Here is a 16803-nt window from a genome sequence, read left to right as displayed (position 1 = left end):
ATATCTTCCAACAACATTTTGAAGCCATTATTATCATAAATAGTCCTCAATAAAATTATTAATAGAGATGGTGTCAAGTAGTTTATGAGAAATAAATAGATAGATGGTTTCACAGATGATGTTAGGTTGTTTAACAGGAAGAGTAGCCTATCTAACATCTCAGAATATAATGATGTCAGATGTCATTCATCACTTTTCCACAGAATACTAGAAATTCATAGTCATTTATCTTTACAAAATCTCTCTTTTGACTGTCCATACAAAACAATGAGACAATGCAATAAACATATGATGAATTAGTCACACTGTGGGCACATAGCCTACCTTATAGCCTGCTGTAATTTGTTTCATTAATATATATATATATATATATATATATATTATTGTACATAATAGTTGAATATATAACACAAATATAAACCTTATTGTTTTGTTTGTTTAAAGGAATAGTTCACCCAAAAATTTAAATTAGCTGAAAATGTACTCACCTTCAGGTCATAGGTGAGTTTGTTTCTTCATCAGAACAGATTTGGAGAAATTTAACATTACATCACTTGCTCACCAATGGATCCTCTGCAGTGAATGGGTGCCGTCAGAATGAGAGTTCAAACAGCTGATTAAAAAATAATAATCCACAAGTAATCCACACGACTCCATCAATTAATGTCTTGTAAAGGAAAAGGAAAAGAAGGGAGGTGACGTGTGGCCAAGTATGGTAATTTGTGCTCACCAGTCCAAGTACAGACACAAAGAAGTGGGTAGTGAACAAACACACACACCCAGAGCAGTGTGCAGCCATTTTTGCTGTATAGCGCCCAGGAGCAGTTGTGGGTTCGGTGCCTTGCTCATTGAAGTTGGAAGAGAGCGCTGTATATTCACTCCTCCCACCTACAATCCCTGCTGGTACCAAGACTCGAACCCATGACCTTTGGGTTACAAGTCAGACTCCCTAACCATTAGGCCATGACTAGTAAAGAAAAAAAGCGCTTTCACAAGTGAAAAAGTGTCTGCCAGATCAGGAGAGAAATATGCCCAGATGAAACACTGTTTAATTGCAAGTGAAAAAAGTCCTAAACAGTCCTAAACATGTGATTGGGTTTTGATGTAAGAGAACAACTGGGGGTGAACTTTACTGCAAGAAACGTTATTATTGATTACGGACTGGTATTTTGGCCAGTAGCAACAGTTTAATGTTAAAATGCCTTATTGATGGATTTGTTTATTACAAACATGCAGCTTTTGACTTTACAAATTGATGGACTGGCGTTACTTTGGATGATTGTGGTGTTTTTATCAGTTGATTGGACTCTACGTAATATTTTCAGCAAATGGTTATTTTTGCACTTACTATTAGCACCTTCTTGCGGGCCTCTGGTGGTTGCCAGACCCCAAGCGAGAGCGAAGGTAAGGCGGTAACATCGCAGCCAGTGTTGCCAAATAATTTTCAGAGAAAGTTGCTAAAGGAAGGTCGATTTGTTGCTAAATGACGTTATGATGTCCTTGTGCGATGACGTCACTGCGTAATCAAGATGCAAAATTGTCACAACATCAAATCTCAGCAAAAAACTATTTGATATATGTTAATTTAGATTTGTTTGTAAAATAATATGCATAATATAATAAAATATAAATAACTGCATTTTAAATACATTGAATTATTGAACACTTATTAAACGTTTTTTTAATAACTAGTAATACTACACATTCTCAACAATTATGCTTTAAGCAGTGTATTAGTAGTTAGTTAGTATGCTACACTAGTAGTAGAAGTAGCAAAGTCTGTAAAAATAGGGCACAATCTAATATCAATGTTAATATTAAATAATTTTCTGTATTGGTTTTATTTTTACCTGCATTTTAAATTACGCATTGTGTTTTCTGGTTACAGGGTTACAGTGGATAATGGATAATATCTTGGAAAATTACTAGTATCTTTTTCATTTTTCTTACAGTGTACTAACTGAACAACAATCGCAGGTACAAGCTACTAACAAAGTGTATCATAAATTAACAATTATTAGATTATTAAATTATTATTATTATTAAATTGAACAATTGCAAATGGCAGCTAACTTAATTCACATGATGTGTGTACTCCTAGGCATCTTTGGTTTCCTCTTTTTGTGTAATTTGGATGGAAAATGTGTGCCTTTTTATTGTCTGCGTCACTTATCAAAAGTTGCTAAAAGTTTTAATTTTTAAAATAGCTAAATTTATTGCTAGGTGCTTTTGGAAGAAAAAGTTGCTAGGGTAGTCTGAAAAGTTGCTAAATTTAGCAACAAAATTGCTAAGTTGGCAACACTGATCGCAGCGCTAGGACCCTGCGGCCCGGCGCGCTCTGGAGGTGTCAGCGCTCCCTCGTGCTGGAGCAGCGCACCTACTCCGCCAGACTCCTGATCAATTATTTGTATGCAAGTGTCCATCCGTGGGGTCAGTCTGGAGATGGCTGCGAATCGGGTGGGGAGGCGTTATAACAATAAGATCCACTCACCGAACCGTGGTACCAGCCGGGAAGCTGGACTGAGCGTGCAGAAGAGGCAAGCACGAGTCACCGTAAAATATAACAGAAGGGAACTCCAGAGGCGCCTGGATGTGGAAAAGTGGATAGATTGTGGACTTGACGAGCTGTATTTGGGAAGGGTGAGTGCTCTTGTAACAAAGAATTATATTACACGAGTACAATAAAATGTAATAAATGACATACATATTCAGTATGAAGAATTTCAAATAGTTCTGTTAATATTTAATGACATGGAAGCAGCAAAGGCGTTTCTGATAAATAAAAAAAATAAGATAAAAATCTTCTTGATTGCTGATTATGTCTTATGTCTGGAATTAATTAATTGGTAAGACGCAATAATATTGAATAATAAAGTTTCTATCCGTGGGAGGAAGATTTAACATCATCACTATCCACGTGGAAATGTGCACCTAGTCTACGTGTCCCAAATTGTGAAGCAGGTGTCACACCGTTTGAATTCAGAATGGAATGTAAAATGTCTGATGGCAAAGATGGTAAAATACGATAAAGGATTTTAATTCCACAAGTAAGTTTCGAAATAATGTTTGATTGAGTCCCTTTTGATGTGCTAATCAGTGATTATTCTGCATGTTTATTCATAAAGGGCGTGAACCTTTTCTTGGGTCAAATCCACGAAACGACAGCCTTTTGTGATATATGTGTAAACAATGACGAGCTGATACCAATTTTTACTATGTGTTATTATAGTAGGGTTTATATATATATATATATATATATATATATATATAATATTTATAGCAATTCATTTTAGTTTAGTTTTAGTTTATGTAGACTATTTACATGTGCACATTTTGTGTGTGTGTATATATATATATATGTGTGTGTGTGTGTTTGTGTATTATACAAGCTAGTATTTTGTATTTATACTCTCTCTCTCTCTCATGCTTGCTCTCATCTAAAATTTTCTTCTAAAATGAGCATTTTTCTCAGGCTCTCATATGTAGGTTCAGTAATAACTGAACATAAATGTAGGAGCCTGAGACAAATGCTCATTTTAGAAGAAAATTCCAGATGGGCTTTCTGAACTATATATACTAAATATATACATATATATATATAGAGAGAGAGAACTGAACTAATTATAACTGAATTATGCAAAGTGTAACAATGAGTTGATAAGTGTTATAATGTATTAACTTTGCTTACAAACATTCCTGAGATTGTACAATGCATTATAGGTGTATACAAGGCATAATTAATGCATTAAACCCACTTTTATAATGCATTATACATGAAGGCTTTAAGTAAAGTGTTACCTTTTTTTCTTACTTTTCCATCAGTAGGATGGAAAATGAATATTAGCAGAAATATCACTATTAAATTCTTTAAAATCTTGTAATGTCATAAGTCATAAGAAATCGTTATTTAAGACCACAAAAGTAAGTTGTGAAGATTTTTACCCTCAAACTTTGACATGATTTGCATCTCCAAATGGTCTTTACGCTGCTGATTTAGCACACATAGTTAAGCTACATCAGGCTACTTATCCTGTTCTCCTGTGAGGCTTGAAAAACTAAGACAAGTAAACATGTCTGATATGCAGAAATGCTAGCAATTTATATCTGATTCGTTTACATTCCTGTGTCTTGGGGTATTTTAGGACAGAGGGGATTTTTTTCCTCAGAGGGTCCAGTTCCCATGAGCAGCAAGATCAGGGGGCTGACCTTAAATGTTTAAAGATGCGGTCAAGACTTGTTGGTGCGCTTGCTGCCTTACATGGAAAGCTCTGGGATGGGATGCCAGCAGGCTTCTGGAAAACAGTAAACATTCACAGTCACTGGGCTTTGTGATGGTCGATGTGAGGAGGCAGATGCTTGAGCTCTGACACTGGAACGCACATGGCGTCCTGCCACGATAATTATGAAATTTTGTAGGAGAGATCGAGGGGTGTTGCAACACATTTAGTTTCAACATCTATAATTAGTGGTTTTAAAGCAGTATGTTTCACAATCTGTATATTTCCAAATTTGCCTGTTACTAATTAAAGTAGCATATTTTAATCTCATGTAAATCCATTATTTTTTTAAACAGGGTCTAGCTGCTTTTGCACTGTCTACTTTAAATTGTACATTGAAATAAGAAACAGCAAGGACTGCATTGAATAAAATATGTAATTTATGTGACAAACATGAAATATTATTTCATTGTAATAGCTATTGTAATAATCTGTTTTATTTACATATATATATATATATATATTACATTTGTTAAAATGTAGCATAAAGAAGTAGTACCATGTAAATTGTACACACTAGTATGGCACAATATCACACGTCAGAAAAAAAGGTACAAAAGCTGCCACTAGGATCCTATCCTTTTAAAAGGTACATCTTTGTACCTTATTTATCCCTAAAGGGTGCATAATAGTACCTTGAAGGTACATATTAGCTCCTAAAGTGTACATATTGGTAACTAAATGCTACATATTAGTACCTTTTGAAAGGGTACCACCCCAGTGACAACTTTTACCAGTTCTTTAAGAGTACATGATGACTGGACGAATCCTAACAATCAGCTTTTTGTCATCTTTATGATGTGATGTTGGTGCTAAAAAAGAAACAGCCCCCACTGAGGCTGTAATCAGATCCCCCCCTTCATTTCCTGTCGGCAGCAGGCCCAACTACGTCCTGCTCTTATGGTCCTGGGATTGATTGATGGTATATTTGTCTCATGGGGTGTTTCTTATGAGTAAGGGGGATGGGGGCTGTAGAAATGAAGACCCCATATGTCACTGTATCACACAAAGAAAGCCCTCCTGCAACTGTCCTCCACCCCCATCCCGCAAAACGACTACCCGCTACCAACTGGTCCACGGACAGGGCATCACAAGCCCCATTAAGCGGGACCATTAGTCCTCTGCTCTATTAAAGCTTAATAAAAAAGCCTAGATTAGAGTCCCGTAGTGGACAGATTCATGTTTATTTGTAGTCCAGAGGCTGGTTCATCTTTTATTCCATGTCAGTGGGCCAAACGTAGTCACAAAACTTTGCACTACAGATTTGACATATGTGAAATCCAAAAAATGAGTAATAGTTAACAGCAATTGTACTACATAAGTCTTTTCTGATAGTGTTATGGATAAAACAAAGCTAAATGCTAAAAATAACATAAAAAGGTTTTGTGAAATGTAATCATGCATGGTTGGGGTAGCTAAATTAACAGGCTGATCAACTTTTGAAAGGAAAGGAGAAACCACTTCTCATAAATCTTGTTGTAGATGTCAGAGGTTATGTATTCACTCATAATCTGTGGTATTTTGATGCAAATGAATGTGTCACTTGGTATAAGACAGTCAAATTAGGCACATGCTAACATGGTGTGCACTTTGAAATGGAAGGAAAAGAAAACCCAGACTGCATTAAGTACTGGTTGGTACCATGTTGGGTCACCATTTGATCTTAATGTAACTCCAGTTGAGAAGTTTAGCATTAGCTAGCTAGCATTAGCTGGAATTTATTGTGTTATTCACAATAAAGGATGTTACATGTTTAATGCATAAAAGGCATTTTTTATGTTTTGATGTACATTATCAGTTCAGTTTGAGAAGTGGTAATGCATTAACGTCTGATGATGATCAGAATGGATTCAGCCAAAGTGCTTATATCAGCATCACAAGGACCAAAGAGCAAAACAGATCCACATTTAGAATATTACATTTCAGAGTTGACCTGTAGATGAGTTCTTGTTCCTAAAACGGTCAGCTTGTAAAGAGGTCACTAGTAAACAAAGGCTGCATTAAATCATTTATTCTGCATGCACAAATATTTGAAGAATAACTAAATGGTTTCTTGTGAAAAAGGTCTTTCTTGTGGATAAATGATAACAATTCCGTCAAAGGCATGTAATGTAAATAGTTAGACTAAACCATGTCAGCCCGTGTTGATCTCACATGCACTTTTGCATTTAATGTGGATCGGCGTACTGTTACATCACAGTTTATGGAGTCCTAAGGGCAGATGATGCACAAAAGATCTGACATTTTACTCTGGTTGGACTAAGCTGACATGAGAGGCGCTGAAGTGCGAGCGCAGTGCTCCATCAGAGATTATCTATAGCATGTAAGATTAGTTAATGCAGTATTATTTGCAGTTTATCATGCAAAAATATGTCTCTTTATGAAAGAGTTTGAATGTACAACAGATTTATTTAACTTTTTAAATGTATTTTAACAGATGTATTTTACTTTTTTTTTATATAGTGTATAATTTTTTTATATATTTATACTATATATTTATTTATTTATACTTTATAAGGATTAAGACTTTTAAAGATTTTTAAAAAGATTTTTACTCACAATTTCTTCCCAGATAAAATATTTTCAAATATATTTTCAAATATTATTTTAAAAAATGCCCTTGGGGTTATAACATTTTATAATTTTACATTAGACACCACACTTTCAAAATTAGGCTACCTCATAGGTTTTTTCTAGACTTACACTTGAGGGGGTAAAATAAAATCTAGATTTTTTTGTTGTTTTAGCTTATTTTATTGCTTGTGTTGGTTTATTTTGAATAAAGGGATAGTTCAACATTAAATAAACCATGACCAACCAAAATTGACATGAATATCTACACATAATAAATTCTGAAGATATTTGGTACACTACTTTTCAGTTTTCTATTGAAGGTGCATAGCTTCTCTGCTCAGGAACGAATCTAAAGCAAAAGCACAAACTTTCAGTTACTAAAGGTTTACCCTGTACGTTCAGCATGTGAAGGGTTATGTTTGTTTCACAGCATTTCAGTGGCATTTGGAGTTAAAAGAAAGGTCATTGATGCCCTGGTAGGGCTTTCAGCTTGGATCTTTCTCTGATTGACCTTTCAACGGTGGTGTTAGTTTCAGGATTTTGAAAGTCCCACGCCAACCATGTTCCCTGTAGTTATCCGTAACTTTATCAGGAGACACACTGACTTGCATGACCAGCTCTTAACCTGCTGGATGTACACCATACTGATGGCAATTTGGAGCTTTGGTAATCATGTTAACGTAGTTGCAGTACTTGGTGTTAACTTAAGTTAGACTGAATCTGTTAGTTGTATCTTAGTATGTTCATGATAACAAATCAATTAATGCAATAGTTCATCCATAAAGGAATAGTTCACCCAAAAATAAAAAAGTGCTAATCCAAGATGTAGATGAGTTTGTATTTGTCTTTGCTTTTACACCAGTGGATCCTCTGCAGTGAATGGGTGCCGTCAGAATGAGTCCAAACAGCTGATAAAAACATCACAATAATCTCCAGTCCATTAATGTCATATAAAGTGAAAAGCTGTGTGTTTGTAATATACTAATTCATTATTAAGGCGTTTTTAACTTCAAACCATTTCTTCCGCTAAAATATGTGTCCTCTCATTTACAAGCGAAAACAGCAGTTCTAAACAAATATGTTGGTGGATTTTGGTGTGAGAGGACAACATGGGATAGAGGAAGCATTATGCATTATGGACTCATATTTTTTCCAGAAGTGACCGTTTAAATTTATCAAAATCTGTTTTGATGAAGAAATAAACTCTATTTGGATGCAAATTTGTGACTCTATTTGGTAGCAAATTTAAATTTTTGGGTAAACTATTCCTTTAAATCAAAATTTTGTTGTTAATTTATTCACCCTCATGTTGTCTGACTTTCCGTCTTTTGTGGAACGAAAAAAAAAAAACTTTTCCAAAAAAACTATCCAAAAGCACCTTATCATAGTATCATAATAGTGGTCCATACAACTGAAATCTCTTGATTCTGATCATTTCCATGAATGATCTGAACCTGTTCTGAACATTTTGTTAATTAATCAGACATTACTACTTTTCTTACAAACATTCCAAATTGATTTTCCGTGAATGTGTATCAAATCACAGCCTTTGTGCTTCAAGGGATAGATAATTTTGTCATCATTTACAACAACATTTACTGTACCCTCATGTTGTGAAAATAAAAGATGATATTTTGAAGAATGCTAGTAATCAAACAGTACTACTTCCATATATTTCTTTACCTACTGAAAGTCAATGGGGACCAACTGTTTGGTTCTTCAAAATTCTTCAAAATATCTTCTTTTGTGTTCAACATAAGAAAGAAACTTATACAGGTTTGGAGCGACATGAGGGTGAGTAAATGGTGACAAATTTACATTTTTTTTGTGAACCATTCATTTAAGATCAAGCACAGAGGTCATCAAGGGATCAAATAAATTATAAGATAGGCATATATTAAAAGAAAATATGCTGTGATGTTTTCATTCTGATTTGCTGGTGGGTGGCAGGTTTCAAGCTGATTTTGTTTTTGTAAATGATTTACTGGAAGGACATGAGTATTGACCTTGGCCTATTTTCGAAGGCACCAAGCCACAATAGAAAGGGAAGTGAAAATGAAATAGTTCTTGAAACACAGAGGTGCGCACCATAAATAATAGGTTGTATTTTTCAGGTACACCATTTCCTATTAGAGGAAATTATTTTCCCACTGCAGTTACGATTTTAAAATCAATGCAGAATTAAGCCATTAATTAAATAATAAGTAGTCTGGTTTATCTGGAGGTGTATTTGAGGTGGTTTGAATAAAAGGGAAGGGCGGGACTTGTTAATTCCCATACAATAGATTAGTGCTGAGTGACAGCTGCCTGGCCTAGATTGACAGCTGCTGAATGGAGCAGGAGACAATACTTTGATTTGAGCTCTGTAAGGCTGTTTGGTCCATCTGATTTCACCACTGTTCTCATTTAGTGTGACTTCTAACATTTAGAGACAGCTTAGCAGGGGATTCATTGATTTATGTGGTGGGCAGTCAAGTGAGAATAGGTCTGAATGTGCATATCTAATGCAACTCTTCCTTTTACAATGTATGTAACAGTTGTGAGTTTCTTTTATTAAGCCATAAACTAAGTCTAATTGTAAATGCTCTGTTCACACCATTTATTAATTAATGCATTAATGATGAACTCCGATTTTAGCATTTTGTCATAATTATTATTAGACCATTTTTATGTATTAGACATTTTTAGTGCAAAAATTCAGTGCCATATGCATTTTAAAAGTGCGGTCACATTTAGCTTTGTGTGGTGAAATTCCATGAGTGGCGGTTAGCCAGTTGCACTAGACATTGAGCATGTTAAATTTCTTCAGCCACTGAAATGGTTGTGATATGACATCATACTCTATGGTGTCTTGGCCCCACTTTATATTAAGTGGCCTACTATGTACTTACATCAAAAATTAAGTACAATGTACTTATTGTGTTCATATTGTATTGCAAAACACTTTTGCTGCTATTGAGGTGGGATACGGGTAAGGTTAGGGACAGGTTTGGTGGTATGGGTAGGTTTAAGGGTGGGTTAAGGTGTAAGGGATGGGTCAACTGTGTAATTATAAATGTAATTACATGCAGGTGTTTTTAAAATATAAGTACAATGTAAAAACATGTATGTACACAATAAGTGCATTGTACCAAATTATTAATTTAAATGTAAGTACATAGTTGTTAAGGCCACTTAATATAAAGTGGGTCTGGTGTCTTTTTAAAAAATAAATAAAATCAACATATAACAAATAATAAATCCTAAATTTAAAAATATACACTCACCTTCCTGCAGTGTCGCAAACCTGTAGCTTTAATGTTTGTGTACTTTTAAGCTAAGAGATCATGCTGTGATGTACTGATCTTCTTTTAGACACACATTTAAACTTGAACTTTGGAAAGCAGCAAAATGCAAAACATCTTCACATGAGCTTGCATTTCCGGTCTTCATAATTTGGGAATTTCACATAAGGAATATTACACACAAATTTCACAGCGGATTTATTTCGGAACTTTTAACATGCAAATTCGCAGTGTTTACCAATATAAAGCTGATGGGTTTTAAGTGACCTCTGCTTCATGCATCGAGAATCTGGAAATTCAATTGACCTTTTTTAAATTCACATTTATTTGTATAGTCAGTGCTTTTCAGAATACACAATGTTGCAAAGCAGCTTCACAGAAAAAGAATGTTTCTACAGTTAAGAGCAATTTATCAGAGGTGACTTCAGTATGTCAAAGTGATGTCCGTATGGCAGAGATGTATCAGTTATCATAGTACAAATCATGCAGTTAGTTAATGACGTATTCAAGTACAAATGTTGATCATGATTAACGGGATGCCCATCCCGTGGCAGAAACTGAAAAGCAGATAGAGAATAATTAGTGTAGCTACAGTTCATAACATTTTAAGCAAGGAATGATAATATGCCTTTGATTAGATAAAAGTAGAGTGCAGGGTTATTAGATGTATTATGTGAGCGCTTGGCTAAAGAGATGTCTTTAATCTAGATTTAAAGATTTACTGTGTCTGATCCCTGAACAATATCAGGAAGGCCGCTGCAGTGTTTAGGAGCCAAATGAGAAAATGCTCTCTTATCCAAATTTAATAGAAAACAAATATTGGTCATCCAATCTTTTACATACTCTGTTAGCTTGGATAATTTAGAAATTTAATTTGGTCTTGTTGAAATATATAGTTGAGTATCATCAGCATAACAGTGGAAACTAATCTTTCTACTATTTTCTAATAATACTACCAAGGGGTAGTAAATAGCAGAGGGCCTAAGATAGATCCTTGCAGTACTCCATTGGCGTTAACTGAGATAATTCCCCATTTAAATAAACAAAGTGGTAACGGTCAGACAGGTAGGATTTAGACCATCTTAAAACCTGTCCCTGAATACCCATATGGTTTTATAATCTATCTATAAGTATCATGATCTACAGTGTTGAACGCAGCACTAAAATCAAGTAAAACTAGCAATGAAATGCAGCCTTGGTCTGATGCAATAAGCAAGTCACTTGTAAATTTAATGAGTGCAGTTTCTGTGCTATGATGAGGACTTAAAATTATATATATGTGCAGTTTCTATGCTATGGTGGGGAAATTCTTCATAGAGATAATTTTTTTGCAGGAAGGAGCACAATTGAGCAGACACAACCTTTTCTAAAATTTTAGACAAAAAAAAATTAAGATTTGAAATGGGTCTGTAATTTGCCAGTGCTCTCGGAAATGGCTATCTTATAAATACTGTTTGACTTCCTCTCTTTTCCATGAGGAGTGGGTGTCAGAAACGGAAAGTTGCACAGCGCTTTGTGTACCGGTGTAATTTGATTTCTAGATGTGCCATCTACTGTCAGAGAGTGAAATTACATTTTCTTTCAGCCTACCGTTTTTCATGGTGGTGTGAAGAGGCCTTAAATCGGGGTGCCCATACTCGGTCCTGGAGGGCCATTAAACACACCTGAACCAGCTAATCAAGCTCTTATAGGCATACTAGAAACTTACCAGCAGGTGTGTTGAGGCAAGTAGGAGCTAAACTCTGCAGGACACCGACCCTCCAGGACCGAGTTTGGGCACCCCTGCCATAAATGTTTCTCTCCTCACAGGAAGAGGATATGCCAGAGGAAGTGAACATTGATGAGCTACTAGATCTACAGAGTGATGAAGAAAGGATGCAGAAGCTTAAGGTATCTGCTTTCTGAAACTACTGATGAAGAAACCAGTATGTGGTATATTTAACTAGTTTAAAGGAACAGTTAACCCAAATAGTGAATCATATGAGCTACTTTTATGAGCAATTTCTTCTTTTAAGTTTCTTTATTTGTTTTCCACATGAGACAGAAATCCATAGGGTTTTGGAACAAATTATTTAATGAAATATTCCTTTAACTAGCAAGATCTCTTTAATTGCAATAAAAGAATCAATCCAGCATTAAACCATTCAAATCCATTTTCAGCCGGGACAAGATTTGTCACGCTCTTTAATAAATCTCTCGATTTTTATTTCTTGTAGGACATCCTTCATACCTGCGGTAACAACACAGAAGTAAGTCTACCTACCTCTTTCTCTCCCCTTTTCTCTACCTCCCTTCTGATATCCATGTTATAATTCTATCAAACAATAGGAAATAAACATGCTCTTTCATTTCAAACAAAGTTGTGTTGTCCTTTTCTGCACATAGCTTTGATGTTTTATCTTTAACTAAATAACCCCCTGCAAGTGTTTGAGTTTATTGTAGACATAAAAGTGACTCACTGTCACACTGCAGGAAATAGTGACTAACAGTGTTAATGATTAGACAAAATTCTTTATCAAAACGTGGGTGTTGTGGGATAATACCCAGAAAATTGAGGGAATCTTTTTTTTTTTTTTTGCTGAATACTTTCTTAAGCCAGATGATGTAGTTACAATAACCACCAGCAGGGGCTAAATGGGCCATGCTAACCAGCTAAAACTTTTAGGACTACAAACACTGCATCATCCTCTGCTGCCCTCTGTTGACAAAATTGAAGAAATTGATATTGACAAGTTAATACTTTAAAAAAATATTCAGGTCTTATCTCTAAGTTGTGTTTTCATTCATGTCTTTAAAAATTCTTCTGTGATGATGTGCTTTTCTCCTCATCTTCATCAGGTCTTCATCACAGAACTGATGAATAAACTTCATGGTTTGCAGAAACAAGAAGATCTCCACAACAATGGGATTGAACATCCCCAGCTTCACATCTTTTCTGATCGCCAGGGCTCTCCTGACACTGAGAGACACTGAGCATCTGCTCAAACATCTACAGCTCTTCAGTCTCCTGTATCAAAACCACGTCATATCAAGGCATCAGCAGCGCATACTGCTGTCTTCATTTTTTCAAGTAACAAAACAGAAAAACGCTATAAAAATATTTATGTAAAAATCTTGCCTAAAGCTCAGAGTAAAACACTGAGTGACTGACCACTGCATGGACCTGTGAAAAGTTGTCTTAATAATTTTGAAATTTTGAAACAATTATAAATGAGAGTCTCGTTTGTTACAATAGAAGTGCTTTCACTGAACGTGTATTTGTTAATTTAAGCAATTATTTCTACCTGATCCCTTAAAATTGCTTTCGTTAGTATAACCCACTATAGTCAGGATTATATGGAAATATTAAATAACTTGTTTGGCTTTAATAAAAACAGTTAATTTTGTGAATTTTAGTTCATCTGTGAAAACCATTTGTACAGTGCATAGCAGCCATTTTAAATAGTTTTTTCTTAGAAATACTGACCCATGTTAAGGATTTTTCTCATGAAATATTTCTTGGTTTTTTAGATTATGCTGAACCCATGAGTTTTTCACAAATGGACCAAAGATTTTTGGCAAAGTGCTTTTTAGATTTGAAATCAGTTACAGTAATTCCCTGTTGTGTTGTGTATGTCTGTGGTTAGATTTTGTAGGATCAAATTAATTTTCAGAAAAAAAAAAGTTTTGAATATCAGTGCTGAATTTAATATGCTTCATTAAAACTGACAGCTTAAGCTTTTTCCCAGTATAGAAATGAAGGCTGGTTTGTAACAAAATCATGAGGTATTGTTAATATGTTTGCTGCTACTATATGAATTACTCAAGCTGGTCAAATTTATTATATGTTTGAAGAAGACTCCACATTTTGAAGAAATTCTTGAGTTGATTCTCTTCTAGCTCTGTATTTTAGTTTGTATAATGCACCGGTATGTTTGTTTGTACAGTGGCAGACTTCCAGAAATTTGTCTTACTTTTTTTTTAGTTTTTAGTTTTACTTGCTTGTTTCACTTGTATGTTTTCTTTTATATTTAAAATGATATGAAACTGAACAAAATTATAACGGGCTATTTATCTTTTGGTATGCCTTCATTTTAAATGAAACAAAAACACACAAGCTAAAGAACACAGAAATAAATAATGCTGTATAGCCCGTTATATCTTTGTGAAATAAAATAATAATAAATCTACTGTATGTCTTCAGTTAATTATTATCATTATTATTATAATATTTACTAAAGTACATAAATGCAAATAGTTTTGTGCTTGTATTTGATTTTCTGCCTTTTAATTTTTACACACATAAACAAATGTAAATAATGACAGATTTATGAGTTTGTGAAAAAAAATATTAGGATAAATTAAGACATTTTCAGAATAAATTACGTTAAAATTATGGATGTTTGTATCTATCTAACAAGCTAACCTGTAAAAAATATCAGAAAAAGACAGCAGAGGGCAGTGATGCTTCTGTGCACGTCAATCTGTTTTAAGCTATTTTGGTTATAAATGCTATTGTATGTTATTGTATAGCATAAATGTGTTTCACTTCCCTTACAAACCGTTTAAGATTAAAAATCAGTGCAGAAGATGTTTTATAATTTAAAATCGTAACTGTAATTATTTTATTCACAGACATTGGCATTAGTAGCAGCAGCTCTTATTCAGCTTTCATTAACAACTAGTCAGACAATCAATCAGCAATATTGTTTGTTGAAAGATGGAAAAACATGAATGGCGATTTTAAACTCTGTACAAAGTTAACGTTTTGTAAACACAAGCTATATCTGAAACATACCATGTCAACGGTGAGGCCTGTCAACAAAGGGAAAAAAAGAAAGCAAAAGAAACATTGTTTTTCAGATAGAGCTGTGCGAATTCTTTCAAGCAGCAAAGTCATGCTTGTTCCTATGATGTAAACAATATAAATAGCACTGATTACCACAGTGCTGATCAAAGCCTCTATAGATCCTCAGGTCTAATACAATGCTGTAAGAAAACAAACAAACTACCCCACGTAGAGATGGTGCAGGTGCACTCATTGACCGGGGAACAGTCTGCCCTGCTTATTTCAACCCACAGTTGGGAAAACACCTTCAGATGTGCTAGGACGCTTAGCATCAACAAACACGCTTCAGACAAAAGCCAAGCAGGACAGTGGGCTCCTACACACTCAGATCCACTTCCCTCACACCACACACCAGTGATGACCAGTCATGTTAGTCATAAGCACACATATCCATGCCAGTCAATAAAGAAATAAACAAAAAATACTGTACTGCATCCATGCCTCCCAGAGCAATTAGTGGAGTCATAGTGCCCATGATCCCAGAGGCCCAAGAGGTGGTGGGGGAAGCTCAGAGCTGGTGGAAAGGAAAGGGGATGGCCGGCTTCCTGAGGAAAAAGCATCGTCTTTTGCGCTCCAAAACAGCTCAGGAAGTGACTATAGCCAGTCCCGGGCTTCAGACGTGCTTTCAGTTGGACGACAGCACATGTAGAGTTAGTTACTCTCTGAGTTGGACACTGACAGTGACAAACTAAGACACAAACACATCCACAGATACGAAACCTCTGGGACACTGGGATGTCCCTGCTCTGAGACATTTAGGGATTTACCATCGCTTCACTGCCAAACAAGGTAAGTGGAACGTTTTGTCTGGTTTGACAGGGCTTTCTGACATTTCGGAGGTTCAAAATTGATGAAATGACAAGTGGAGGCTCGTTTAGTACTAAGTTAGTTCAAATGTCATGGGGTTCAACTGTTTCTCTTGGGTGAAGAGGGTTATTCTGACGTCATGCTGAGCTGAGTGGATATTGTGTATGATATAAATGAATGCCAAATATACTTCAGCCTTCATACTTTTTGTACACTTCTTGTATTAATACACTCAAACAAAACTGAAAAGCTTTATAATTGTGGAATATGACTGAGTACTTATTGATTTATTTAGCATGGTCCATGTTATGATGTTCACATGTGTCGGGAACTGATTTTTGATAAATCACTTTCTCTGGACATCTCGTCTCAAAACAGTGGACAGAAATAAAGTACAGAAGATTTTGTAATCAGCTGGTTTTCACGTTTCTATTCAGATTTGACTTTAATCCAACTGATACTAAAAATGTTAAACAACAACAACAACAAAAATCCTTAAAATCAAACATTAAAATGTATTCATGTTGCGTCAAACTGCATAGGCCCAACAATGTGAGAAATTAATTTGCACTTTTTTGGTTTTCTTAAATAAACAACAAGAGAAGTATGAATAATAAGTGAACAGACTTTTTTACATTTAGTCTGGCTTATATGTTCTTTGATTTTGTGTAGTTTTGTTCTCTTGTGAGGATTTTTTCCCCCACAAATGAATATGCCATAGAATGGTGGTTCTCAGTTGGGGGCCGGGGCCCACTAGGGGGCATCAGCAAACTTCCAGGGCAGCTCAATAAGTCTTCAAATTATTTAAATGTAGTTATATTACATAATCTTAATTAAAATGCTAAAACACACAAAAAAATAAATAAATAAATAAAGATGTACCACATCAAACTGTCATAATATTTTTATTTAACACTTTAAACTGTCATTATATAACAAAACCAGATCTAACTAGAGTGTAAAAAGCAAAAAGAAATAAATTAAATTAAATATAATATAATGAAATAAAAAGTAATATAAATTTATATATATA

At 34.9% G+C, this 16803-nt stretch overlaps 2 protein-coding genes across 2 annotated transcripts in view; both read left to right on the top strand.

Moving 5' to 3' along the window:
- The first annotated feature begins 2354 nt into the window (after nt 1–2354).
- LOC107662758 (protein phosphatase 1 regulatory subunit 14A-like) lies at nt 2355–14077 on the top strand. Its single transcript, XM_016452837.1, has 4 exons — nt 2355–2640; nt 11945–12025; nt 12352–12384; nt 12974–14077. The coding sequence occupies exons 1-4, from the start codon at nt 2410–2412 to the stop codon at nt 13106–13108; spliced, it is 480 nt and encodes a 159-aa protein (XP_016308323.1). The 5' UTR covers nt 2355–2409; the 3' UTR covers nt 13109–14077.
- Nucleotides 14078–15597: 1520 nt separating this feature from the next.
- The window catches only part of LOC107662783 (tumor necrosis factor alpha-induced protein 2-like), a 37963-nt gene continuing 36757 nt past the window's right edge, over nt 15598–16803 (top strand). The window contains exon 1 of the mRNA XM_016452882.1: nt 15598–15752. The gene's annotated coding sequence lies outside the window, so the exon portion shown is untranslated. The remainder of the gene's footprint in view (nt 15753–16803) is intronic.

This window comes from Sinocyclocheilus anshuiensis, unplaced genomic scaffold (assembly GCF_001515605.1).
Source record: "Sinocyclocheilus anshuiensis isolate Anshui unplaced genomic scaffold, SAMN03320099.WGS_v1.1 scaffold1144, whole genome shotgun sequence".
NCBI classification, from domain to species: domain Eukaryota; kingdom Metazoa; phylum Chordata; class Actinopteri; order Cypriniformes; family Cyprinidae; genus Sinocyclocheilus; species Sinocyclocheilus anshuiensis.
The sequence above is the reverse complement of the archived record's forward strand: the minus strand, read 5'-3'. Positions and strand labels throughout refer to the sequence as shown.